The following is a 14,680-nucleotide window of genomic DNA, read 5'->3' as shown; positions in this document are numbered from 1 at the left end:
TGTGTCTCAAGGTCATCCATATAACTTACGGACACAGACTGCGCCTCCTGACAAATACACCCCATTGTTGTATTCGAAGAAGGCGCCGAGGAAGTAGTTTATTGCAGTTAATCTTGCATTCAGTGTTGTATTCAGAGTTGTATTCAGTGTTGTATCTTACATTTAGATGATTCTGTTTATTATTATTATTATTATTATATATTTAGCTTCGTTCTCGTATAACTCTGTTTGAGATTATCATATTGCACTTTTGTAACAAAATGTTTATTTATTAAAAAGTTACATAACAAGGTTAAAAACTTTATTTATTATAAATTGTTAACTAAGTTAAAATAAATGACGAGGTTACATAAAAAGTAACATATAATTGTGAAGTAGATCATAACAAAGTTACATTGAAAAGCTTAACCACTCAATGTCGCGGGTTGACTTTGGTCTTTCTTTTGTCATGCGCCTCAATGTCCAGTTGGCGATTACCTTCACTCCTTCATATTTATCCCACGTAGATGGGTCACCCATCGGAACAAACTTGCATCTGTACACCTTGCAAATTTCAGACATCTTGTACATGTCGTGCACATATACTTGCCAATCAAGACGCTGGTTAACGCAACATGCAAGAACGTGGCGACATGGGAGTCGCTCGACCTGGAAACGGCCATAGTCGCAGTGTCGTCGCACAAGGTTAACAGTGTAAACAGAACCATCTTGCATTTCGCAAACCTCAAACATCTCATTCCGCTTGTCGAACCGGTTGACCACAATGTTTCCTGCACATCGAGAGCTTTCTTCAACTCTCTTCGTTGAAAATTCTGAATACGTGAATCCGTTGCGGACACGCTCATGAGCCTCGGCGCTCTTCCGAGTAAACAATTCATTCAGTCGATAGAAAGTAGACCTAATAATGGCAGTCACAGGAAGGTTGCATGAACCCTTCATGACAGAATTTATGCACTTTACCAAGTTTGTCGTCATATGTCCCCAACGATAACCTCCGTCGAATGCCAACACCCATCTCTCAACACCGATGTCATCGCACCATTGAGTATATGCCTCACCCCGCTCTTTAACCCTCTGGTAGTTTTTGTTGTACTCCTGTTCCGTCCTAGAATAGCCTGTTCAACAATTTATTTAATCATAAGCAAAAACCACAAAATTACTATGAATAGGACCATAATAGCGAAATGAAATACATGTGTTAACCACCAGTTTATGCAAATACGGAGCCTTGAACCTCCTTTAAAAGTTGGACTCGATGTGCCTGATGCAGTACATGTGCCACGCTCTTGGTGGTGACCATGCACCATTACTGCGAGCTACTACAGCGTTGATAGAGGTATGACGGTCAGAAATAATGCCCACGCCATCAATGGTAATAACATATCTCCGCAAATTAGTCAGGAAAAACTCCCACGCATCTGCCATCTCACCCTCGACTATCGCAAATACAATGGGCACAATGTTTAGGTTCCCATCTTGTGCAACTGCAACAAGAAATTCACCTTTATATTTATCGTATAGGTGCGTGCCATCAACCTGCACCAGTGGCTTGCAGTGTCTGAATGTAACAATACATGGATAGAAGCTCCAAAAAATACGGTGCAGTACTCTTACACCTTGAACCTCCTCACTCTCACAGTAAACGGAGAGCGTTTTAATTTGGACACGAGACATTGGCATCTTCACAGTCATTGCTTTCAACCATACTGGCAGAGTTTGGTAAGAAACTTCCTAATCACCGAAAACTTTTGCGACAGATTTTTGCTTTACCAACCAGGCCTTGCGGTAACTTACAGTATAGTTGAACCTGGATTGAACTTCTGCAATAATAGATTTCACCTTTATCGATGGTCTGCTTCGACCAACGGCCTAATAGCTTCTGCAATTGTGTCTGAGTCCAACTTGGCATGATCTTGTGAAATCGTGCCCATGGTGCACGTGTGTTTGCCATTGTATCTTCTGATCTCCCAACAAGCTTTCTTTCGAATCAAGCTAGCTCGGATACGCCAATCACAACCTGCACCATAACCCTTGCATTTCGCATAGAATGTCTACGGCTCAGACTCATACACAGTGTAATCAACTCCTCTAGAGATAGTGTAGCTTTTGATTGCAGATATCACCGACTCTCTCGAACAAAATTCCATTCCGACACTAAACTCACCATCTTCCGCCGCAGTGTTGCCTTCACCTAACACATGCGCACCACCATCAGTAAGACAAGTCAAATGAAATAAACACCGTAGGTAACTTGAATTAATAATCATAACATACCCATGTTCGCATACTCAGGAAATTCCGGGGCATGCATGTCTTCGAGATCTAGAGTCCGCATAAAAGACGGAACACCAAACGGGTGCTGGCTTATAATTGAATCCGCTTCATTCTGCACCGCCGGATTGCCTGCCAAGTCTCTATCATCGTTTTCGTCATCGACTTCATAGTTGGCTTCGAACTCCTCTTCACTGTCATTATTATCTTCTTCCCAATCTATAACCCCAACCTCATCAACATTGACCTCCTCGCCAACCGCGCCCAACCCCAACTACTGTTCGAACTCAACGTACAGCTTTATCATCGGCACGTGAAATCGGGTTTGTTGATAAATACATAACATCTGCTGCATATACTACCATCGTCAGTGATGGGCATCATTTGAAACTGTATCAGCCCACCAAATACTTGTACAGGATTCCTATATAAAATGTTGCTCACCATTTTCAAAATGTGGCTTTGAATGTTATTACAAAGCCCATTTTGCAACTCTACAAAACTCATGGTACATGAAATAGCAAATGACAACGTACATTCACAAACAAAAGTCACTCCTTCATGTGTGTTTGGTATAACCTCACCGTTATAATACACTCGCGAATTCGCAATATTTTTCATAACTTCAACCTCACCTAATCCGACTTCTACGGCACACCTAACTGCCAAAAAAACTAAAAACTACGACAAATGTGCAAGAAAGAAGAATGGGATGAGTAGAAGTGGAGTGAGGCAAGTTGAATGAGTCTTGCTTCGTATTTATAGACGGGACTCTTGATTAAAATATTTTTTTACAAAAAACGCAACCTTTAGTTTTTCAAAAAAAAAAAAGCTGACAGTCGATAAAACGCAACCTACTTTTTGTTTCTTCCAGAAAAAAGCTGCCACAAAAAAACAAAATACACCATGCGTTTTGTTATTTCAAAAAAAAAGTTTACTTCCCATAGCTAAATACAGGCTGCATTTGGGTTTAAACAAAAAAAAATTTCGAAAACCTTAGAGAAAACAAAACGCAAACTGCGTTTGGGTTTAAACGAAAAAAAAAATTTCGAAAACCTTGGAAAAAACAAAACGCAGGCTGTGTTTGTTTACTTCCCTAAACAAAAAAAAAAGTAAAAAAAAGAGTAAAAGATAACCTACGTTTTGGACTGACACCATAGTAATACAAATTTTGTCTATACATCTATTTCATTGCACAATACCAACACCTTTTCCATAACAAAAAAAATCAGCATAATTGCTAACAAGCCAAATAAAGAAATATATATATATATATTAGATTGGTCATGCTCCCTATTTACTCAGTCTCCAATCCTGTCAAGTTTGTGAGCAAAATTCTGAGGTTCGAACCACTATGATAATATCTATAAAAATATAATTATATTATATTTAAAAACAATGACTAAAATAATTATTTATATAAAATATTTATTAAAAATAAATTAAATAATATATATTTATATATATAATAATTAATTTTTTATATATACATAATATTTTGTATAAAAAATAATTATTAAGTGTAAATTAGTTTAAGAAAAGGTTGAAAATTGACAGTTTGATAATGAAATTAAATTAGATTAAAATAAAAATAAATCCTGAAAAAAAGTGAGTAGAACAAGCCTTGCCAAAAAAGGTAGGAAATTGATCATGAAACCACGAAACCACCTTAGACATACGTGTGTCCCTTGCTCAAGCAATAATTGGACATTTTTTTTAATTTTTTAATTTTTGTAAACCACAAATATAAAATATTCTGCATGAAGTAATTTCTCTTTTATATGCCTAAAGTATATCCATATCACATTAAAATTCGCTCAACTAAGATATAATTTTTTTATTGTAAGAATTAAATTCAAAATCTAATTAATAATTTAAGAAAAAACGAATATTTACTATTTAAACCAATTATTTTAATAATTAGACCAATAATTTCAATAATTCTCTGACCAATAATTTATTTTGACATTTCGCGCAATTTGGTTTACAATAACATTAATACATGGGATTATAATAATACAAATTACAGAAAATTTTCTTTTATAATAACACATAAACTCAAAATCTAACGTAAAAGAAGCAAATATATAATATTTAATAATTAATTTAATTATTCAGCCGATTTTTATAATTTCAATATATTTTAATTAGGTTTCTAATTTTTTTTAATTAAATTTGTATATCATATCAACTTTTGTAATTAAATTTTTACTATTACAAAAAGTTAAAGTTAACAGAATATTTCATTAAATGAAACAAATATACTACACATAAAATAAAAAACTTAAAAGATAATACCTTTTATTTTCTGAATTACAAAAATGCTCTTAACATTCTCTCACACTCCCCCGCCCTCCACTTCTGCCCCGCCATCATGTTCCACTGTCGTTCTTGTCGCTGCCCTTCTCAATCCTTCCTCCTCCTCCTCCTACTTTCTCCTCAACACTCTCTTTTGCCTTTACTCTCTCTTTCTCTCTCCTCCCACTCCCTCTCTCACATCATCTACCTCTTCCATCAAATCCACCTCTTCGAAAGAGAATTTCAGAGAAAAAGATGCAATTGAAAAAACTTGATAGCATAAATGATAAGTCTCATCAACGGAAAGACAGTCTTCGAAATTTCGCTCTATGCTAGAGCTCCATTGATGAGAAAATGTACCAATTAGTGTGCCTTATAAAATCTGGTGTTCTATCTGATTCACTTTGCATGGAGAATTCACTAGATCCAAGACTAGTGAAAGGCAACATCGTGGTTTACGATCAGGGAAGCAGCCCTAGGATTGCTAAGGGTTTGGTGGTGAAGAAAGCTGGTGGAGTTAGAATAATCCTCGCAAACGAAATCTCCAACTGTGAGAGTCTCGTTGGCGACGCTCACCTCATCCCGACATGTGCGCCATGAATGTAGATGAAGGCGACATGATCAAATTCTATATCTCATCTACTGCAACTCTCAAATTCAAAGGAACAATCCTTGGAATTAAACCGACACCAGTTCTGGCATTGTTCTCTGCAAGAGAATCTAACGGCTTGAATCCTGAAATCTCAAATCAGATTTGATTGTTCCTGGTGTCAATATCCTCGCAGCTTGGACTGATGCTGTTGGACCTATAGATCTCGATTGAGATTTCAAGAGAATCGAATTGAATACTTCATTTTGCTTTTATTTTATTTTGCTTTTGTTTCATTCTGCTTCTACGTAGTTTTACTTTTATTCACTGATTATGTTAAAAAAAATTGATTGTATTAAAAAATTTTAACTGTAATTAACTAATTATGTTATAATAAAAATTCTATTTTAAAAAAAAAGAAACTTATTGGTAGAAAAGAGAGTGGTGATAGAAGAGCAGAGTCAGAAGATAGTGAATGATGGAAGAGTGGTGAAGGACAATAAAAATGAAAAAGGATAAAGAGTATGGATAAATCAATAAATTTATATTTTATAAATATTTTTTTAACGTTTATTGTTAATAAAGACTTAATTATAAAATTTAATATGATATAAAAATTTAATTAAAAAAATATAAAAATTTAATTAAAAATTTAATAAAATTATAAGAACTAACAGAATAATTAAATCTTAATAATTTAAACCAATCATATTGAAGGTACAAAGCCAAACATATTGATAATTGGGGCATTAATTTTAATATTTTTATGCGGTCAATAATTTATCTTGACATCACACAATTTGCTTTATAATAATAACAATAAATAACAATATAAACATACGATTATAATATAAAAGTAATTAAAAACAAGGAATTTGACCTTACGATATTTTGGAACGATGTCCCACCAGTAAACCACCCCAATAAAAATAAGACTAAATTGGATGGTAATTAATTTATTATTTTATAGTTTTTTATTTTAGAATATTTTTTTTATACACTTTTTTTTAGTTTTTTACAGTATTTTTTAATTTCATAGGCTAATGATTAATCTATCATGAATCAAAAACTTTATTTAAAAGTTTGTCACAGACTAATAAATTATTGTATGTACAAAGATGAGATTCTTTTCTCCGACATTTACTTAAGCAGACTAATAAACTAACTATTAGACCAACTCAACTTCATTATTTTTTTATAAAAATATGATATATAAAAAATAATAAGAAATAAACCACCAAAAATACACTCGAATATTTTGTTACGGATAAAAATGCACTCAAATTTTTGTTATCGATAAAAATACTCTCAAATAATTTAAAAAATACGATAAAAATATCCAATATAAAATATGTGTTCTAAAAAAATACTTTAGAGATTGAATCTTGATACAATTTTTTGCAAGCATGAATAAAAAAATGATATATTTTTATCATTAAAATTTGGTAATTTTTCGCTAAGTATATATTTTTTATAATTTTTTTTGTCAACAATCAATAATATTTTTAAAAAATAAAATAAAAATAGAAATCAAATTTTTATCTCTTTTTTGTGTGTATTTTTTAAATATTTATCTAAATATTTCTATAAAATTTTAGATCAAATACATAAATAGTTTGTCAAATATAAAAGTGGTTTATCACTTACAAAAAAATAATATTTTAAAATATTTTTGTTATATTTTTAAATTATTTAAAAATATTTTTATCAATAATAAATTTTGAATACATTTTTGTCAACAACAAAATTATTTAAGTATATTTTTAATAATTTATCCATAAAAATTATTATGTCCTACCGTTAAAAAAAAAAGAAAAAAAAAAGAGGCTGGCCCATGCCAACATGGAGGGAGAGATGGTTGGGTTATTTTCATGAATCATGATACAAAAATACAAGTAGATATCTCGTCAATGTTTTTATTAATTATTGTGGCTCAGCTTTGGTCTTTTCTAATAGTGAAACCATTAACCAATAATCTTTCAAAAACCAATTATTTACGCTCACACTGAATTAAGAGAATAAACTTATTTTACAAAAATATTAAAAATCAACTATAATATATATACTATTTTACATATTTTTAATATATAATTTATATTTTAAAATAAATTATTAATTAATAATTATTTTTTATATATATTATATATATACTATAATTATTTATTTAAAGAATTTAATTTAATTAATTTGAATATGGAAGCTAAGAACGTGTTAGACTCGCATATGGGAAGGAGGGGTGCTTCACCTCGTTGTGGGATTAGAGGAAGAAGAACTCGGACCCTACGAGTTGTGAATTACCCAGAACAAGAAAAACGGAGGGTCCGAATTCCACGCTTCAGATTTCAAATTCCATCAGCTGCAAATCGGACCATCCGATTTGTGAAGCAAAATTTCATGACCAAAGAACTCACATGGTCCGAGTTGTGTATTCTGAATTTTTTTAATTCTTCTAACACAAATCGGACCCTCCGATTTGTGTATTCTGAATTTTTTTTTAACTTTTAAACACAAATCGGAGGGTCCGATTTGTGTACTCCCACAATTTTAAAAAACACAAACAATTACCATGTTAAAGTATATCACTCATTTTACTTTCATATCAAAATTTTTTAACCTCATTCTACGCATAAAACCGTAATGTTACATCTTTTAAAAAAGTTTAGAAAACTAACTAGAGTGCAGTCAACTACAACTAACTAAAAAAAAATGTCTAATAAATAAAAAAAGCTCCCAAAAAGAGTTAACTCTAATTTCACCTTAACCACATTGACAATACACGTTAAAAAAAAATAATCACACAAACCTTAATCCCTCTCACCTTATCTACCTGCGCGTCTCTGCCATTCTCGTCGACCACCGCCGCAGTGGTGCACCGCCCTCCCTTCGCTAATGCAGTGCCGTCGAGTGTTTTGAATAATTTTTTAATAGTTTTAGATGTTTTTTGTTTAGTTTTTAAACTTTTTTAATATTTTTTTGTACGTTGTGGATATTTTTTTTATTATGAATTTTTATAATAAATTTTAAAATAAAATTTTTAAAATAATTTTGAATTTCTAAAATAAATTTTAAAATGAGTCTTAAAATTTTTAAAATAAATTTACGTTTCTTCTAAAAACAATTTAAAAAAAAAAATTATTAATTAGCCGCGTCAGTGATTGGTTACCCAGCAGAATAGTTTCTTTACGCATTGAACAAGTAGTAGTTATATAAAGGCACTTGGCTCAAAACATCAAAAAGGGAAGAAGAGTGTTTCCATTCTTCACACACACACACACATATGTTCCAATCCTGTTTCGCCATTTTGCTGGCTTCATATCTTCACACCTCCGTTTAATTTTTCCACATTCGGAGGCTATTTATTTATTCTTCTCTTCGCGTTTCCCTTCTTTGTTTTGACCTGAACCTTTTCAGTTTTAGTTTCAGTTTCGGTTTTAGTTTCAGTTTCCGCAGCATTTGGTGGTGTTAGTTACAAACAAAATTTGAATTGCCACTGCACGATTCATTGCATCTGATTCTGTTATTCATCGGGGTTTGGTGAATTGGGAATGGTGATTTTGAGTCTTGGGAGGAGGGGGAATGAAAGAAGTGAGGAAGGGAAGGGAAGGCAACTTGGGAAATACGAGTTGGGAAGGACGTTAGGCGAGGGCAATTTCGGAAAAGTCAAGTTTGCAAGGGATACTCATTCTGGACATCCTTTTGCAGTTAAGATCCTTGACAAGAACAAGATCACCACCCTTAACGTCTCTGATCAGGTTATTTACTTAATTTCTTATCCTTTCTTGTGGAATTCATATAAGTTATCTCTCTAATACTCTTCTGAAATTCATATAAGTTATGTATCTAATACGTGCAAAAAAAATTGCAGATAAAGAGGGAAATTGCCACACTCAAACTACTCAAGCATCCAAATGTTGTTAGATTATTCGAGGTACACAAAAAGAGGAAAAATTGCTAATCTTATCTAATTGAGTTTAATTTTCGTAATTAGGGATACTTAATTTAATTTGGCTTTTAAAATCCGTACTCTGCACTTTGTAAAAAAATTGTGAAACACTGAGCAGTAATGATGTTTCGCTTCTGTCAAAAAAAAAAAAAAAAGTAATGATGTTTCGCAGTTTCGCTGAGAATTCCTTGTTTGGAATTTAGTTCCCACTCCTAGTCCTATTTTTGGAATTTAGGATCGAAACACTCCAGAATAATTCTGTAGGATATTGGTATGGATAAAAGGCATTGTTAGTGTTAGTATTAGTTCCGTTTCCGTAAATTGAAGATAACCAGATTCTCCACCGAGAATAGGCCAACCCAGAATCACTCTAACATCGCAGCATCTTCCGGAACATCCAAATTTACACGTTCAACCCAAACCCACCCTCATTTGCATTTCTTTCCTTTTTCATATTAGTTTTTTAGTAGTTACGACACGTTGTACACGTTATCTGTCGTCATGTAAAGAGATAAAATCGTTTTTTTTCTTTTACTTTTTCATGGTTCAACCTTAATCGCTAGAGTTGGTGGCTGTATTTTTTTAATTAAATAAATCTTGATTTGTTATTTATTATATTTTATTAATAATTTAGATGTAAAGTTTAGTATTAGGATTTAATATTTATATATATATATATTTATAGTTTAAAATTTAGAATTTAGAAAACACTAAATTCTTTATTTTCTCCTAAATTTATTATCCTTTGTCTTTTATCATATCGCAATAAAATAATATCCACTATTATCTAATTATCTAAAGTAAGTTCAATCTCGTTCTTGATAACAAAAAATGATCTAACATTGAAAAGCGACAAATTGTATTTGTCATTTTGAGATCTGAAAGACGCCTTTGTTTTCTGTAGTTGGATTGAAATTTTAACTAGGAACATTTGTTAATAGAGCATAATATAACATACTTTTTGGTTTCCTCTTCAAACAGCATTGTTTTATTAAATATTGGATATGTGACCCTAAACTAATGGCTCTTCATGAACTTAAAAACGTAAATTGCTACCTAGAAACGTTAGAATGATTGATTGATACATTCATTTGCCTCCCTTTTCCGCATAAAAACAGTTATACAAAGCCAGTGGGTTCTACCACAATGAAATTCACACCCTTTCCTCTCTCCATGGGAAAAATATCACTTTCATATTATTAATTAATTAATTAATTAAAGATAAGGTATTGATTCACTATTGATACATAGAAATCCATTTTCAGTGCCTTTCGTTGTAGGTTATTTATCCTAATTTTTTGTGTGGATGCACGTTCACTAGGTGTCCACTATTTTATTATTGCCGGTTTCAACGGTGGATTTGTCTTACATTGGTTTGGAGAATAGGGGTTTGTTTCATAGTAATATTTTTAACGTGGCAGTTTGGATTAGTAGCCAACCCATTTCCAGATTTTGATTTCTCAGCATGTGTTATGAATGGACGGTTGCTTGACCTATTAAAAAAAAAAATACTTTATTTTATTTTATTGTCTTGAGGTCATGAAGGGGGTGAGAATTTATATATTAATTTTAGAGCAAGTTACTTGGTCCAATCAAACCACGTTAGAAATTCCACTTTGCTTCATTTTAATATAAACTTAGTATTTGTATTGTGTTACACCTTTGCACGTCATGCATTAGTGTTGCAATTCCTTGTGAGGTTCAGAGTAATAATTTTCCTGTTTATTCTTGCTTGGACTGCACCTCATAATCATTTTTATCCGGTAAAGTCATTGACTAATTCATACTAGCATATGTTATAGATGCTTAAATATTTGGATTGCGTTACTTCTTTAAGTCTTAACTCTTAACCTTAACTTTTCTCAATTAACATTTCAAATTCCACAATTGTTGGTGGGGGTCCACGCATTAATAATTGAATATCATGTTCATGTGGTTGTGTGTTTATCCATCTGGCATCTTTTATCCTTATGTACACATAGATAATTAATTTGTAACTATCATTAAATATTAAATTATATATGTTGGACTTGAATGGGCCTCCATTGCATTAACTAATCATGACTGTGCTATAAGGCCATCAAATATGCTCCTTGTTACAATCATGGGCATCAAATCTTGTGCAGAAAATAAAGTTATTCAGATTAGGTGGTCCTATAATACAAGTGTATGTATATTATTGGTCTGGCTCATAGATTACAGTAGTTTGTTCCTGCTGTTGCTCAGGAATGAAATATGTGATCATGTAGTGGCCCCATAGCATAAGCAACAATAATACTAAAAATAAATGGACAAAGCATCAAAGTAATCTATTGGATTTACAACTTGCAATTGCAGCTTGCATTTGTACCATTGATTGGTGTTTCTGATTATCATATATTCTAATTATGCAGGTCTTGGCCAGCAAAACAAAAATCTATATGGTACTTGAGTATGTGACAGGAGGGGAGTTATTTGACAAAATTGTAAGGATTCAATAATAACTTGTCATTCACGTTCCTTGATCTATATGAATTGAAGAGCATGCTAAAACTACCTCGAGGATTTTGATTAAAGAATTTGAACATAAAAGACGTTAATTTAACCAACATCTAGCTTATTAATGTGTTAATTTTTTCTTTCTTTAGTAATTAAGAGGAGTCTTAAAGTAACAGTTGAGTTATCCCAGTGTAATCTCAAGATCATGGGTTTAAGCCGTGTAACCAGCTACTGATGTAATTATCAGATTAGGTTGCATACATTACACCCTTTGGGTGCGGCTCTTCTCCAAACCCAGCGTTAACGTAGGATACTTGCGCATCCGGCTGGCCATTCTTTCTTAATCTTGAATTTGAGTCTTGTAAATAGTAAACAAAAAAGTACATATATTAAGAGATGCCAAACAGAATCATAAAGTTACTAATGTATGAGCTTCCTTCATTCACAGGCATCCAAGGGTAAACTTTCTGAAACTGAAGGTAGGAAGTTGTTCCAACAGTTGATTGATGGTGTGAGCTATTGCCACAATAAAGGTGTCTTCCACAGGGATCTCAAGGTTCTTTCTCAACCATCTTTATAACTGTTAGAATACTTGTTGAGCTTAAATTGAAACTGCATTACTTACTGCTCAGTTTTCTTTGACAGTTTATTTAATTGAATCTGTTTCCTTGCAGCTTGAGAATGTACTAGTGGATGACAAAGGAAACATTAAGATAACTGATTTTGGTCTTAGTGCTTTACCCCAACATTTCAGGGTAAGATATTTTATGAACCACACCTCATTACAAAATTAATATGGTTATTTTTATTAACTTTGTTGATAACATATTTCTATGAAAAATTCCAGGGAGATGGATTATTGCATACAACTTGTGGAAGTCCTAATTACGTCGCGCCGGAGATTCTTGCTAATAGGGGCTACAGTGGTGCAACATCAGATGCATGGTCCTGTGGTGTGATCTTGTATGTAATTCTAACAGGATACCTCCCATTTGATGACAGAAATCTTGCAGTTCTTTACCAAAAGGTATTCAAATGATGATTCTTATGTTATCTTCTTAATAACGGTTATCATAAAGTTATATAAATTAATTCTTGATTATTTTCTGAGCGATCACAGATTTTGAAAGGAGATGTTCAGATACCAAAATGGCTTTCAGCCGGTGCCCAAAACATGATAAAAAAGATTCTTGATCCCAACCCTGAAACCCGAATAACAATGGCTGCGATCAAAGAAGATCCATGGTTCAAACAAGGATATGCTCCGGCAACTCATGAGGATGAGGAAGAGGACATATATATTGACAATGAAGCCTTTTCCATGAATGAAGTGGTATACTTTTGAACTTTCAGATGTCTGTAAACTTTACAGGCATCTGTGCTTGGTGCCACTTCTTCCAGCCTCCTTACCTTTTCTTTCATTCTTTATTTTGTTGTAATCGAAAACTACTCTCTTGGTAATAGCAACTAGACGCTGAGCAAAGGAGTCCACAATCACCAACTCTTATCAATGCATTTCAGTTGATTGGGATGTCGTCATGCCTCGACCTCTCTGGATTTTTTGAGAAAGAGGTGTGAAAATCGAAGTTATCAAAACTTACATTGCACATTTCAAACAATTTTCTGTATCTCTGGACATTCTTGTTGTCTTTCACTTATAGTTTTCCTTGAATTTCAGGATGTCTCTGAAAGGAAGATAAGATTCACGTCCAACCTTTCGGCTAAAGATTTGGTAGAGAGGATTGAGGATATTGTGACGAAAATGGGATTTCAAGTCCAAAAGAAAAATGGCAAAGTTGGTATCATTTTGCTTATATATTTGTTAAACTCGCAAATAAAATAAATATCAAGAGTGGCTAACAAGTAATTTTAATTTCAATATTTCAGTTGAAAGTTATACAAGAGAACAAAACACACAAAACCCTTAGCAGCCTCTTAGCTGCGGCAGAGGTAAATAATAATATCTACAGCAAACTTAACCTATCTTGTACTGATAAAATTTAGAGCTTAATGTTACTCTACAAAGTTTGTTGATGCTAACAAGATTAATTTCACTTCAAATGTATCAGGTTTTTGAAATAAGCCCATCATTGTATGTTGTAGAATTAAGGAAGTCTTATGGAGATGCATCTATATATAGACAGGTACAAATACATGCAGAAAGTTACATGCACTCTCCCCCCCCCCCCCCAACCAAAAAAAAAAAAAAAAAAAAGTGAGCCTGATATGATATCTATATTTTCTTCATGCAATGCAGTTATGCAAGAAGTTATCAAATGATCTGGGTGTTCCTCCAAGGCAAGCATTGCTTAGCTCTGAAATGAATTAGAAGCTAAGATAATACGTAGGTTATAGCTACTTGTAAGAATCAATTGTAAAATGCATTATAGATTTATAGTTAAAGGGTTAATGAAACACAAATATGTTAATATTGTAATAGCACCAATTTTGAGCTTAGGAGCGTTGAACTGCTTATGATGGCATTTCTATGTAAATATCAATTCTTAAAAAGAATGTGAAATTCAATATCCTGTCTGCGTTAGTTCCATTTTTTTTTCTTTTCTTTCCAATTTTCTCTTTTTAAACCAAAACTTTCACGGTCCTGCCTGTGGTAAAAATCTTACCAAAAGGTGTATAGTGTATAACTGTATACTAATAATCAAATAAGTTATGTTCCCTTCAACTATAAAATGTAGACACTAGAATAAATAATATTAAACTAGCCATTATAGTAAAACTAGTAAATTAATACAGGGCCATATATTAACAACAATGGAAGAAATCTATGAAAAATTATCAAAACAAAGAAACCGAGTGTTTTCAACGTACAAGCACTATCACTCCCAAGGCAAATAAGTATTTGAGTAACTTATCCCATGATTTTAACAAGGGTGTAATGCCAATTAGTAGTTTGGTAAACATACAAAATGTGCCTACTGAACAAATTCTCGTAGTGATCCATGGCATTCAAGACCTTTATTATTTTAATCTTTCAGAATTAAAAAAAAGATAAAATTGTTTGCACATCTTATAAATTCTTTTTCGTTTTTTTGTTTTGCCTTATTTAAATACTAAAACGAAATGACACTATTAAAAGTGGT

General features: G+C 32.5%; 2 protein-coding genes across 2 annotated transcripts; one reads left to right on the top strand and one right to left on the bottom strand.

The window, feature by feature from the left end:
* Positions 1 to 390: 390 nt before the first annotated feature.
* Positions 391 to 1,692, bottom strand: LOC112721850 (uncharacterized). The gene is made up of 2 exons (XM_025772875.1): positions 1,311 to 1,692; positions 391 to 1,115 (listed from the first exon to the last, which is right to left on the bottom strand). The coding sequence occupies exons 1-2, from the start codon at positions 1,690 to 1,692 to the stop codon at positions 391 to 393; spliced, it is 1,107 nt and encodes a 368-aa protein (XP_025628660.1).
* Positions 1,693 to 7,879: 6,187 nt separating this feature from the next.
* LOC112722700 (CBL-interacting serine/threonine-protein kinase 1) lies at positions 7,880 to 14,107 on the top strand. The gene is made up of 12 exons (XM_025773817.3): positions 7,880 to 8,910; positions 9,024 to 9,086; positions 11,495 to 11,566; positions 12,028 to 12,135; positions 12,254 to 12,334; positions 12,427 to 12,606; positions 12,700 to 12,912; positions 13,044 to 13,151; positions 13,258 to 13,374; positions 13,467 to 13,529; positions 13,649 to 13,723; positions 13,837 to 14,107. Exons 1-12 carry the CDS (start codon positions 8,704 to 8,706, stop codon positions 13,906 to 13,908), a joined length of 1,359 nt encoding a protein of 452 aa, XP_025629602.1. The 5' UTR covers positions 7,880 to 8,703; the 3' UTR covers positions 13,909 to 14,107.
* The last annotated feature ends 573 nt before the right edge of the window (positions 14,108 to 14,680 follow it).

The sequence above is a fragment of the Arachis hypogaea genome, chromosome 11, assembly GCF_003086295.3.
Source record: "Arachis hypogaea cultivar Tifrunner chromosome 11, arahy.Tifrunner.gnm2.J5K5, whole genome shotgun sequence".
In the NCBI taxonomy this organism is placed as follows: domain Eukaryota; kingdom Viridiplantae; phylum Streptophyta; class Magnoliopsida; order Fabales; family Fabaceae; genus Arachis; species Arachis hypogaea.
Note: the sequence above shows the minus strand (reverse complement) of the source record. Positions and strands in the feature narration are given on the sequence as shown.

Bases quoted from the DNA above. Each gene is read 5' to 3' on its own strand.
- LOC112721850 (XM_025772875.1), bottom strand. From the start codon at position 1,692: ATGACTGTGAAGATGCCAATGTCTCGTGTCCAAATTAAAACGCTCTCC. The intron at 1,116-1,310 runs GTAATGGTGCAT...ATTGTTGAACAG, and splicing joins CAACGCTGTAGTAGCTCGCA to GCTATTCTAGGACGGAACAG.
- LOC112722700 (XM_025773817.3), top strand. From the start codon at position 8,704: ATGGTGATTTTGAGTCTTGGGAGGAGGGGGAATGAAAGAAGTGAGGAA. The intron at 9,087-11,494 runs GTACACAAAAAG...CTAATTATGCAG, and splicing joins ATGTTGTTAGATTATTCGAG to GTCTTGGCCAGCAAAACAAA. The intron at 12,335-12,426 runs GTAAGATATTTT...GAAAAATTCCAG, and splicing joins CTTTACCCCAACATTTCAGG to GGAGATGGATTATTGCATAC.